General features: G+C 46.4%; 1 protein-coding gene across 3 annotated transcripts in view; it reads right to left on the bottom strand.

Moving 5' to 3' along the window:
* TNIK (TRAF2 and NCK interacting kinase) overlaps window positions 1-13,425 on the bottom strand; it is a 376,499-nt gene that overhangs the window by 67,608 nt on the left and 295,466 nt on the right. For 2 of the 3 annotated variants that reach the window (XM_080809120.1, XM_080809119.1), the window contains exons 13-15: window positions 3,806-3,916; window positions 2,863-2,949; window positions 1,437-1,625 (exon numbers count right to left, since the gene is read on the bottom strand). In XM_080809120.1, coding sequence (XP_080665246.1) covers window positions 1,437-1,625; window positions 2,863-2,949; window positions 3,806-3,916 — 387 coding nt within the window. The remainder of the gene's footprint in view (window positions 1-1,436; window positions 1,626-2,862; window positions 2,950-3,805; window positions 3,917-13,425) is intronic. The other variant, XM_080809121.1, reaches the window with a different exon arrangement.

Here is a 13,425-nt window from a genome sequence, read left to right on the forward strand (position 1 = left end):
TGGTGGCACGCCTCTGCCAGCCAGGACACACCTCAGCTGCTGTCTAACAGCAGAGGGATTCTGCTTAGCTGGAAGAACAGGTGGGTTATTAAAGGGTCGGTGCCGTACCTGGGAGTAGGATCACAAAAATGAATTATTGATCTAAGAGAAAGAGGCAGCTGTTACAGACATAGGTAAATACAAATCATCTTTATAGACTCTAAAGGAAAGTGATCAAAAACATTCTTTATGGGACATCAAATGATTTTCTCCACAGATTCCTATTTCTAAGTTGTAAAAGAAAAAGGTTTGATTTTTGCAAAAATAGCACATGATCATTAGAAAAGATTTAAACAATATGTAAGAATACAAAAAAGCTTAAAGAACACACCCTGTGGTTCCACTGCCCTTTCAGCAATCATCATTAACCTTAGCGCAACATGGTTTCAAGCATTTTCTATATGTACATAAAAGAGAATAAAAAAATTCAAAAAGAAACATTTTTGTAAAAATAGGATCTTATGTAAGAAATCTAGTTCTGGTAAGACTGTAGTCTAGATAACTTGAAATAAGTTCAGGCTATAAATACCTGAAGATACTAGAACAAAATACAAAATAACACAAACATCCTCTTAAATGACTAGCTATGCTCACAAGAAAATAAAGGAAATCACTGGGTGCCACAAACCATGACAGAACAGAAAATCAGGCTGTTATGTACACGAGCTGACACAGTGACTCCTAGGAGGGTGGTTAATCTTGGCTGATCTTGTTTCTTTGCTTTGCCTACCTTTTTTCCTACCACCCAGATAGTTTTTAATTAGATTTTTAAAACAGCTCACCACAGAGACAAGTTCATGAAAATGTGTCCTCACTCTAGTAGCGGATTTGCAAAAGAAAACAAATTAAAAAACCCACAAATGACCTCTGATCCCGGAAGTGGTTATCACAACCACTGGTCTGAGACTAGCTGTGCGTCCCTTCGTACCACAACAGAACAAGGCAGTGTCAGCGACAGTGCTAATGATCACTTTCAGGGTCTAGGAACAGACAGGAAAGGATTCTACCTCAAATTCCCTAAGTCTTTATTAAATCACATTCTTTCAAGGGGAAGTCACTAAAAATCCTCAAGCCACAAACTCATTTGGACACCTATGAGAAAAGTGATTTTTCTACTTCCTGTTATTACTTACAAAAATCCCTTACAACCACTAGAGACAAAAAAAAAAAAAAAAAATCAATCCCTGAAAAGCAAAAACCACTAATGGATTAAGGTGCCTTGTCAATTCTCTACAGAAATAACATTATGGCTCTTCCAAAAACAAAGCATGCACTTCTTAAGATGAATTGTTTTCCAGTTGTGAAGCACTAGTTTAATTCTCTGCTTCTACTGGGTGACATCACTAGAGCCACCAGGCCGGCCAACAGGACATGGCTACACTTGCTAGCACACTTACCTCCTTGGCCCATGCTGGTTTCTCACTAGGACTCATCCCTTCTTTGTAATGGTACAGTGGCTTCTTCTCCACCGGCCTCTGCTCCTGCCGCTGATGCTGGAGAGACACCAAGTAGTCTCTCTCTTGCTTTAGCTGCCTCTGTAGTCTTTCTGCTTGTCTCTGTTCTTCCAATTGTTTGCGCTTATATTCCTATCCGGACCAGAAAAGAGAAGCAAAGGAAAAGCCAGATCACCATATGGAAACCACTGGCTGGCACCGGAGAAACATGCAATGTTGCCAAAAGAGATCATAATGAGAAAAGCCAACAGAACCACCAAAGGATGTCAGGACATGCCACAGAGACAGGTTATGGCTGGGGCTAGCATTTCCTGAAGACACTATTGCTTTAATGGCAATCCCTACAGAACACTACCCCCTGCCAACTGACTTGTCCCTGATTGGGGGGCCAAGTAAGTAGCAATAATGAGGACATTTGGATGGTCAGCGCCAAGCCCTATAAGGAGCCATCCACTTCCTGGTTTAGTAATTAAACTATTCAAACATGTCCAATTAAGTACAAAACTAAATAAGCAGCTACAGATACTGCTGAAATCATCTTGTGTTTCACAAAACTTGGACCAACAAAGGTCATTAGCAACTGTACGCACAGGCTAAAAAATAACATAGTGCCATGAATAAGAAGAAGTTCAGTGAAAAAAAAAATGTATCAAGCAGCTCATTCGGAGAGCAGGGTGATAATAATAAAAAAGTACTTGAAGAGGAAGCTGTGTGAGCAGGGAACACAAAATGTTCCCATCGTAAGGGTAAAGCTAATAGTCTGCAAATGAAATATGACTGCAGAGCCGAGTGGGTTCTTACAGAAGAGCTGTATTTCGCTGCGATTGTATTCCAGCATGTTGCAAATGACCTTAAAAATTACTCTGCAATAGGGACGCCTGGGTGGCTCAGTGGGTTAAAGCCTTTGCCTTCGGCTCGGGTCATGATCCCAGGGTCCTGGGATCGAGCCCGGCATCAGGATCTCTGCTCAGCGGGGAGCCTGCTTCCCCCTCTCTCTCTGCCTGCCTCTCTGCCTGCTTGTAATCTCTGTCTGTCAAAATAAATAAATAAAATCTTAAAAAAAAATTACTCTGCAATAAACACAATGGGTCTCGAAAACAGCCTGAACTTGTCATAAGCCTGGATTCCTGCTAAAGTTTCACAAAGAGACTGAGTTACTAAAGAATGCATGACAGGGTCTCCAAGGTATTCAGAGGGCCAACTAGGTCAGGAAGTGCATTGGGTTTCCACGAGACTTTTGAGGTCCACGAGGCTTGGAGGATCCCCCCCTCGTGGGCTGGCATGTGAGGGCGACACACATGGGGACACATACACACACACACACAGGATGAACACAGAGCAGGTGGCTGGCCCTCTGCTTTCCCATTACCAGAAGTAGAGCTTGTTCATGCAGTAGCTGCTGCTGCAAGATCTCTAACTGTCTCTGCTCCTCCTCTAACTGTCGCCTGATGTACTCCTGGAGAGGCAGGCAGCAGAGCATTCAGAGGAACACAAAGAGAGAAAGAGAGAGAAAAAGAACCGGTAATTTCTTTGAGGTGACAAGTGCTGCCAAGTAAAGTGAGGAAGGAAGGAAAACAACAACAGCAAAACGCCCAGACGCCCCTCACCAAACAGGAAAAGCACCGAAGCGAAAGCATTTCAACGCAGTCGAAAGCACAAGTCCTCCACCTGCGACAGCCGACGGAGGGGGCTCGGGGCTTTGCTGGGACCGTACGGTTTTCATAAACCCAGCTACATTTTAAAGCTCTTCATTGCAGGGTCCCTCTTTATGGGCCACCCGGAAGTCACAATGCCATCAAGGTCAGAGGCTCCTGTGCAAGCAGCAGGAATAGAGTAACTGTGGAAGGCCGGCATGCGCGGTCTCCGTCAGGGCCCCGCCCTCCGCCCTGCAGCGCGCCGCCGCGCGGTCAGAATGCGGTTCTACCGAAGGCGGAGGGCCCCGCCTCCGCGGCGCGGACGGGACACCGGAGACCGAGGAGCAGAAAAGCCCTTCGGAAGCAATGAAAGAGGACCATGTGGCTCATTTACCATGCTTCAGTGCTACCTTCAAAGTAGATACCCAGGGTCGGGAGAACCCAAAGATCAAGGTGTGCAGGGGACTTTGGCCTGGGCAGGAAGCGAGGCTCAACGAGTGGGCATTGCCAAGGGCTGTGCGTTTGACTTCTTGAATAGGTGAGAAGAGCAGCTTGAGAAAGAGTAAAAACCCGCTTTAACTGAGCAGTCCTAAGAGACGGGGACCCACACCCCAGGGACGGTCAGAGGGCGCTGGAGCTCCCGCTGGAGCCAACTGTGGGCTTTGGGCGCCGCTGTACCTGCTCGTGCTCCGCGCGCCTCCTCTCCTCCTCCCTGCGCATCTGCTCCTCGTAGTGCCGGCGCTGCTCTCTCTCCTGCTGCTTCCGCAGCTCCTTCTCCCGCCGTTGTTGCTGTGGGGCCAAAAGCAGACAACCATGAAGGAAGCGGGCCTGGTGCGGGGCGGTGGGGAAAGCCGCAGGGAGGGCTGCTGAACCGCAGACCTGCGCCCTTCTCCATAGCTGCCTATACGCCCGAGGGCTCTTTCTGTCTTGTGCTCTTGGGGGACTTGCTGGCCAGGATGGGTGGAGGGCGCAGGGAGCAATTCAGGCATGCAAATACCCTGCCCTGTCCTTTCCCATGCAAGTAGACTCCCCGGGTTTGCCTGCTCCCAAGAAGTCCCTGTTGCTAGGTGAGTTCTCCCTATTGGCTGACCCTGGTACATCATCAGACGGTTTACGAGAGTCTGTGGGTTTTAAAACGTTTGCAGTGCTCATGCCAGTCACTCTTTTCGACACCACCCAGGGCAAATATTTCATAGAGAAGAGAAAGCAAAATCCACAGAAATGAAGTGCCACCTTCAAGGCCCTACAGTAACTAACAGCTGAGAGTACAATAGAATTCATTGACCCTGACCCTGTCCATTACCCTATCCCATACATCATGCTGCCTTTATCTTCCAGAATATTCACTTGTAAGTGTCAATTTCGACTTCTCATTCAAGTAAGACCCTTAAACTCATTGCCATTATCTCCTACACTCACCAGGCTCCCGACAGTGACAGTGTGGTAAGCACCTTTCGTGCTTTATCTTATTTAATCCTCACAAAAATCTGCTGACGTAGATATTATCACCCCCATTTTATATGAGAAAACTGAAGCATGTGGAGATTAAGCAGTTGTCAAAGGTCATCCTCATGTGCAAGGTCATGCCCCAGTAAGTAGTGGAGCTTGATTTCAAAGCTGGCCATGAAACTCCACAGTCTGAACTCAGTCATTCCAGAAGATGAAGAGGCAACAGGAGCCATAGAGAGATCACAGATTAATCCAGCACGTCATGATGCTCTCAGAAAAGGAGAACATCTTAGGAATAATGACAGGAACTAATGTTTCTCAGTGGGACAGTATTGTTTCCCAATCCCAGGAGCATTTGGAATGTGCAAGGGCATGGGGGAGTTTTTCTAGTGGTCTCTGTGACTGGAGGCCATGACTGGCACATAGTATGAGGGGCCAGGGATGCTGAACATCCTGTAAGGCTCAGGACAGTCACACATCACAGACTGTTTTCCTATAACACAGGCCCTTAGCGGTCCTTCTGAGAAGTTTCACAGCCCTTGGTGTCAGAGCCCTGTACCAACATTAGGATTTCTTCTTCCTCCAATATGAGGTTTGGGGGAACCTCTCAGGGGGGTCCATTCCCCTTTAACATTCTCAACAGCTCTTCCCTGCCTGGCTGAGAAAATAGGAGTTATCCAAAACAGCATGGGTTGTGACTAGATCACCCTGACGGCTAGCTTTACACAAACAGGGAAAGAGCCTTCTAGGACAAAAGCTCTCGTCACAGCCCCAGTTAACCAGGCAGACGTTCAAAACTCCAAAGAAGCCCACAGATGAGGAGGCCTTCCTAATGCAGCTCCCGCCTACAATCTGCCGGACCCACCGTCTTCCAGTAACCGCTGAGTCTTCGAGATAAGCTCCATTTTTTTGAGACTCAACTATCGCTTCCATATCAACAATTTTTTGTCTTCCTTAGATTGTGGGTGACAGGGAGCCACTGGAGGACTTTCTACGGTCAAATGCTATGACCAAGACTTGCATTTTCAAGGGGGCTCCTGACAGCCACGAGGCAGAGCAGGAGGGAGTCGGGTCGGGGGGGAAGATTAGAAGCCTAAGTGCAACACCAGGCCATTCTATGGATGCCTGCAGAACATGACAGGGCATCAATGAGTTAAGCAGAGGCAGTGGGAGAGTCCATGTTCACTATCGCTGCTGAGAATGGAGACACGGACAAAAGGAAGACGGACTAAAAGCTCTCCAGATTTCCAGCTCTTCCAACAGGACTGGAGTGGATGCCAACTCAGAAGTAGAAATTAGAATTAGGCCAAGATCAAGTAGGCAGGATTTGGGGACTATGGGGCTTGTGAGGGTGAGTGAAGTTCCTGGCCAAGGGGCAGAGCAGACGGTTTGAAACAGAGGAAGAAAAGCAGGTTTAGGGAAAGGAATGAGGGTTATATTGGGGGATGGGGATGAGTCAAGCTCCAGACGTGTAATTATTTGTTTTACTGAAAAATAATACAGGAAGATGCGAGTAGAAAACATTATCAAAGGAACTGACTGAATAATTTGGATTATAGACCCAAAACAGAGATCTTTCCAACACTCAACCCAAGTGAATCAATGCCAGCACAGAGAGTAAAATAATTATGTGTATAGATCTGGCTCCTGGCAGGAACTAGCCCTACTTTAGCTAACATTTCAAGTTTTTGATTCCCACCGTCGGTCTCTTTCTTGGCAAAATAAATAAATAAATAAATAAATATCATCATCAAGCCTTTTTGAAGATTTAGCTGATTTTTATGTGAAGGATTTGTACATTTTCAACCCCTTTGCCGGGAATCAATACTGTTTTATAATTACATGCCACTCAGTTCCTTGTGCAAGGTGTACACAGTATTGATTGCAACTCAGGAGGGTCTGTAGTTCCTGAGAAAGACACTCAGAAGTGACTAATAATTAATAATGATCTCACTCAGATCAGCTGCCGCTAACGCATGGAGGCATCTGCCAGGGCTTTGGCTCCTGTGGTGAGGCTGGAAAAATAAATCACTTCCCCAACCTTCTGAGGGCACCTTGCCAATTTCCAGCTGCTGTTGTTTCAATGTCAATGTCTTTCCTGGAAAAATCTTTGCTCTCTTTCCTCCTGGGCATGGAGCTGTCTCACGGGACATACCAAAACATGTCAGAGAAAGACCAAGTCCCCGACCTCAAGCAGACACCACTACAAAGCTCTGATGACTCTTGCTAGGAGATAAGGCCTGTGCTTGATTCCTGCTGGACCTGCAGCCCCTCCTGTGGGGCAGGACGCCTGGTGGGGACACAAGATTTTTTTGAACTGAACCAAGTTAAGAGACTTGGGGTAAAAGAAGACAACACAGTATCCTACATCTCTTTGGAAGCATTTTCTGTCTTCTCAATCCTAAGAGTTTTTATCACCTTGTGCCTTAAATTCTGGTTATCTGAATATGCCTTACCTACTCTACAATCTAGGTTGAAAGCTATTTGTGGGCAAGGTCTCTGTTCCACTCCACTTTTTCTCTTCCACTAGACCCCAGTAAATCCCTGATACCATTGGTATTTGTTGCATTCAATATGGTCAGCTGTGTAGAGAGAAGAGGAGAAAGGCTGGCAGAGCCTCAGACCACCCCTCCACCCTTCTATGGCTCTCTCAGACAGCCCTCCTGGCCCCCAATGTTCTTCAGGCTGCACATAAACAAGGCTTGAGAGTATTTTTCTAACCAGAGATCCACCAATGACTGGCATTGGCATGGCACTGATTTGCCATCTAAAAGAAAGGTGGGAAGAAAAAAGAGGGGAATGAGTCTAAGCATTTGTAAGTTTCATGTAAATTATGCATGCAGATGACAGCGGTCTTGTTGCCAAAAAGGAATGGCTTAAACCAACTACCCTAAAACTTTTGGCCGATGCCCCACCTTTACTGAACTGCCTAGAAGTATGTTTTCATCTACATCTTCACAAGTTGCCTCACTTAAAATTAGATATTCAATGGGTTCTTATAAGTTTCTTAATTTTTTTTGCTGGTTGGGGGATGATTGATGATACCCACTTGCAAAATTTTCCAGGCCTTGCTCTACTGGAGTAGGTCACTGGGGTCTTCCTGCCCCTCTGTCTTCTGTGGATGTTCTGAAAGAGTACTTTTGTTTAGAGAAGTCTGGGTTCTCCCCTAGGATGTTCTCCTCAGGCGAGGTCCAGGGGGAGGCTGTCTGGCTGTACTTTAAGTATGTGAACTGGTTAGTTTATCCAAATGAAATAACCCCATTCCCTTGCTCAGGGGACCCTCAAAGGTTATACATTTATCTCAAATTGATGATGCAGAATTTTGGCTCTTTAAATTCTTGCAGCAGAATATCACCTTAACTCTTAAGTATTCAATTCTTCTGAAAGTTGTAACTGATATTCCTCACAGCTGATTGTCACACAGGCCATGGTGCTGCTCTTTCTTTCCTTTTGTTTCTTTAAATGCTCCTTTTAGACGAAATTTAACCAGCAGAAAAGTGTGAACTCCACTAGGGTGCTCTGGCTCTTGTAGAAGTGACTTTGATGAACTGTCAGGCCATAGGTTGCACTTTACAATGTTATCAGGACTGCTGCATAGAGCTAAGCGCTCTGTCTGTGGGAAGAACACCACCACAAACATTATTCACAGCACGACTCAACCACTGCTAGAAAAGGGCACAGGTTCTCAATGATCTCAGAATGCTTGCCTGAGTAACAAAGTTACTTGAATGAGATGGACAACACAAATCTCAAACTACTCGAGTCTGCCTCTTTTCTTAGTTGCTGGGGCGCTCAGAGTCCGACACCTTCAGGCACCTGCATCAGGCACTGTGCTGGGCAGGCATTTTGTGAACTGACCCTACCCTGGCTTTGTCTTGTTTCCTCTTCTGCTTTATAGTCCCTTCTCCTTAATTTTCTTTTTTAAAAATTTTTTAGTTGCTATATTAATCTTTGTTAGCCACTTTGTGTCCTCTTTTTAGAATAAAGCAAAATCACAAGGAAGGGTATACACAAACAAACGAACAGCAGATCTTGGCTCCACAGATTTCAAAACCTCAAAACCTTCCTTAGAAAGATCAAAATGAGATAAACAAGAAATCATAGGCTTGTGATTTGGTTCTTTGGTTAAGAAGGTGGCACCTCTGTTGGTGTCCCCTGAGCAAGTGGTTCGAGTTGTTTTTACAGCTGTGGGGGTCCATGTGCTCTGATCCCACCATGCCCTCTCACTGAAGGGTTATCTAAGTGAGCAATGGTGGCCCACGTAGAACTGGCTGGGACCGAAAGGGAAACAACACAGTCTCCTTTCTAATCGAGAAGATCTTACCATGCACCCGAGCCAATGTGGCTAAATGCAGCTCACCCATCATTCAAGGACATGTAATCTTTTGGGGAAAAAAGTACAGGAATATAATCTGTATGTACGGCATTATTTTGACCAAAAAAGTACCACATCATAGATCATTCTATGATGATCACCATCAATATGATCATCATAGATCATAATTAGAGCCTCACGTTAGCTCTGTCAGGTAAGTGAAGCGAATGTCAACTTCTTTATTTTCCTTTCCAGACTCTCAAGAAGGTTCATTGCCTTGTCAATGGCCACATGCTAGGTTAAGGGAAAATCAGGAAATGAATACAAATAATCATAGCCTACCTCCATCTGCATTTCCTTCAATATCCTTAAGAAATTACAGATAGGATCCTTGGCTGCTTTTTCTACTTACTGAATGTTCAGACTGAATCTGAATCTTGTTCTCATGACATTCTGGTAGATTTGGGGGCTCTGGGTCTATCTGTTTTATACATTACATTTTCCACCTACACACTCAGAGGTAACACCTACGTTTGAGAATGAATATCCCATAGCTGCGGTGACATGTCACTGGGAGAGGAGGGGAAAGGTAAGAGAGGCTCTAGGGCTTGGGGAAGGAACACTGGATCAGAAAGAGGAAGACCAGGTGCCGGTTCTGCTCTGCCACCAAAACCAACATTTAGACCACAGACTCAATAACTATTTGTTTAACATGAGCAAATGTTGCATGACCTTGAATAAGTCACCTTAACCCAAACTTCAGCCCCGGAGCAGATTAGGGGATCACACAAGTCTGTTCATCTGAGTCGAAGCAAGGGTGTGCCGGCAAAAATCTAACTAACAATTCAGAACAAGAAGTGAAATAGAGCAGAAATCTGGTTTGCTTTTGGACAGCTCCACTTGCTTTTCAATCTGTGTGACCTCCTGGAAGTGGCGGACCCCAGTGACTGTGGAAGGCCTGAGTTGGCTTCCAGAGAACAGGCCAGCAGCTGGCACAGGATCCAGTTGGGCTCCTTGGCAAGTCCCTCCAACCATCCCCTCCACAAAGAAGCTCTCTGTTCAAAGACACCCAGAATGAAAGGACCCACTGTGGTCTTTTGAATCTACAGCACAGCACACATGCCTCTCACTTAAATAGGATTGTTCCGTACAAGCTTTATAGCAGCTGTAATGAGAGGTGTGCAAGCCCTTGGGCCTTCCATTCACCCATTTTAACATCTGCTCAAGTTTCAGCTTTGGAAAGACCATGGCAAACCAAACACTTGCAGGGCGAGGGCATGGTTCCTTGCAACTCACACTAGGATTCTGACCAAAACCTACGTGGTGATCCCCATGATGCCAGGCCTCGCCCCGAACCCTCCACACGTATTAACTCGCGAATTCTCACCACAACCCCGTGGGCAGGCACGCTGTCTCCATCCCCCTCTGACAGGTGAGGAAACCGTGGTGCACACACACGTCACTATCTTGCCCAAGTTCACGCGCTAAGTGCAAAGCCAGGACAATACTCTGTATCTGGCTCTTGAATGCTGCCTCTAGGATTCGAAAGAAGCTGGCAGAAACATCTACATACACGAAGTGAAAGATGTTGTCTTATGCTTTTTCAAGTGGCCATTTTCCCTTCTTCTCATCTTTTCCCCCTCTTTTCATCTCAATTTTCAGAGAGCTAGTGAGAAAGCACAACACACCAGAGAGCCCCATTCTTTGCACTTACTTTATCCTACTAAAGTCAAACTGTCCAACTTATCCATTTGGAGATTTCCTGGAAAGTTAACTGCTTAAGTGACGCTCTTCCTTTGGGCTCCCAGGCCAACTTCTGATCAGTAGGCAGCCCTATGGCTAAGCGTTGTCTGAGTACCTGTGTGCGAAGCTGCTTTTCATGCAAGTAGCACAAGGAAAGAAAGTTCTAACCAGACCGAGCCAAGAGAAGGCTTAATGAAGGCTTCTGGTCCTGCCTCTTCTGTGGGTGTGATCAAGCTCCTGATTATGTCTGGGCTGCAGTTTTACCCCGGGGGAGAGGCTACTGGGGTTTTCCTGGATATCATATGGGGAAGCCAGAATGACATCCCAAGCACCTATGACTTTGTAGGTTACTGCAAAAGTCAAGGGCGGTTGTAACTCCAGATTCCTTCTGCCATCATTTGGAACCCTTAACAGGAGACTCTCAGATGGGGTCCTATGAAAACAAGCCCCTTGTGGACCAGTTTATTAACACAATGTGTGAGACAGTACCAAAGATACTAAATTGTATCATACATGGAAAGGTTGATGGGACTGGTGACAGCTGGGAAGAACATCCTCATTGCCACAGACATTTCTGGAACTGATGTGGAAGGCGATTCAAGTTTCCTTTGGCATAGCTTGCGTCAACGCAAGAATATCACAAGGACTTGAAACGATAATATGATAAATTTTCTAACATTAGGAGCTGCTCAAGTACAGAATATGCTTCCTCAAGGCTCTAAGCATATAAGCAGAGATTATATGCGAAACCAGTTAAACGACTATCTGAGGACTATTGTCAAAGGGATCCCTGCTTTGAGAGAAGAATTGGCTTAGATCACTTTTGAGGTCCCCCATGTTTCCCACCCTCTATGATTCTACAAAACTGCTCACCGAAGAAAACAAGACCAGAAATGAAAACAGTTCAATCTAAAAGTCATATGAAATAATCCTTTCTGTGTGAAACTATTGTCAAAGTTCTATGGTTAGGGGGAACCAAGAATATAGATGGTAAAACACAGAGATGCAGGCCAGATGTAGTAAAAGAGGTTCCACAAAGACTAGATACTGGAAGGCCTGTAATGCCCATTCCATGCTGTCACTGAAAAGCCAACTCCACCCTCCTTCCAAGGTGCTGTAGAGCCACTGAGGGGTAGGAACTGCCCGACGCTGGCTTTTTTCCAGTATGACACACTCTAATATGAAATACTAGCATATCTTCCCCATTCCTCAGAAATGTAGGAAGGGATCTGGGAAAAAGGACTTTGAAAAGTAGTAACATTTGAAGCTGCCACACAGGAATTTCAGACTCCCTTCTTCCCCTCCCAGAACACCCCTCCCATCACAGGTCTGAGTGACCGAGCAGCATGGCGGGTCTGTGAGAACAAAGAGCCCTTCTGGGACACACTGAGGACCGGCGTCGCACACAGCTGTGCAGAGCACATGGACTCCTGAAGCACCAGCGGGTCTCACACGCGTGCGGGCCACAGACCATGGTCAGAAGCCCGTGGGCAGGCCCTGCCTGGGACCACAGGCATCCAGTTCTCCCGCCTGGCTCCCAGCTGTTTTGTAATTTCGGCTCAGTTATCGAAATAAAAGAACAAAAGCGCAGCTAGCCAGCGTTCAGTCTTCATGCTGATGCTAAACGACATCCGGAGATAAAGGGCCGCTCACAAGACACATTAGGATGCCTACAGCTAATGACTAAGTGAATTACAGGCCATTTCTCAGCAGCACCAATGAATTAACACCCCAGGCCCTGAATGGGGGAGTTATTCTTGCTCATGGTACTTTCTTCCAGCTGGGGAGTACGGTCTAGTGGGTGGGAACGTAGCCCAGGTGAAAAGTCACCCTGACTTCCCTGTCTCCTGCTTCTGTGCACTGAGCTTGCTCACACTCCCTTCAACTGCGAGCACCCCGAAAAGATGACTCAGGGGAGCAACCACAACGCAGATCGTGGGGTACAAAGATTCTTCCCGTCCTGTGCAACTCTCTTCTTGAATTGATTTAGGTACCTACTCAGTGCCAGGGAATGTTCCAAGTACTTTCTGGGTATTAACTCATTTAATCCTTGAAACGGTCACGATCCCCTCTTGGAAACAGGCCACCTGAGGTGGAAAGAAGCCATGTCTCACCCAGGATCGCCAAGGCGGCAAGTGGCAGAGCCGGATTCAAGCCCAGGCAGTTTATTACCGTAGCTCTCACTCCCTTGCCGCTACCTTCTCAGCAAAAGGGTTCATCCTAAGGCACAGCGTCCCGGAGGCCCCGAAGCTCACTACTGAGACAGGACAAGATCTCTGTCTTCTAATGAGTTTGGCTAGGTGCTGGGAGGACATAAGATTTGATGTAACTCCTTGATGGCCGGGGGGGGGGGGGGGGGATCGCAGTTATACAGTGTGGGAAATGACAGCGAGAACTACTGGTAAGAGAATACGTCCCAGAGCAGAGTGTCTCCAGCGGAAGGTACCGTGAGGCTTGGCTTGTAAGAGACTTCCCGACTTCCCCAGGCAGCTGCTGTCGATCCTCCTACAGGAGGTATGTCCAGAAGAATGGAGAATGGGTTGCCTCCCTGCGCCTGCGAGGCCAGGACTGCTGATAAGTCACCAGCAGACCGACACCCAGCAGAACACCATGAGAGGGGTCCACTCAGAAAAGAGACCTCGAAAAGGGATGGAAAAGTCTATGTGTTACGTAAATGGAGAAGGTGCATTAGAGAATTAAGGAAGGCAGACAATGGGAAACACTATTTCTATAGAAAGCCCTAACAACCACTTTGAAATCATCCCCATTCCAAAATAACAAAAACACACTC

The sequence above is a fragment of the Martes martes genome (genome assembly GCF_963455335.1).
Source record: "Martes martes genome assembly, chromosome: 1".
Lineage (NCBI taxonomy): Eukaryota > Metazoa > Chordata > Mammalia > Carnivora > Mustelidae > Martes > Martes martes.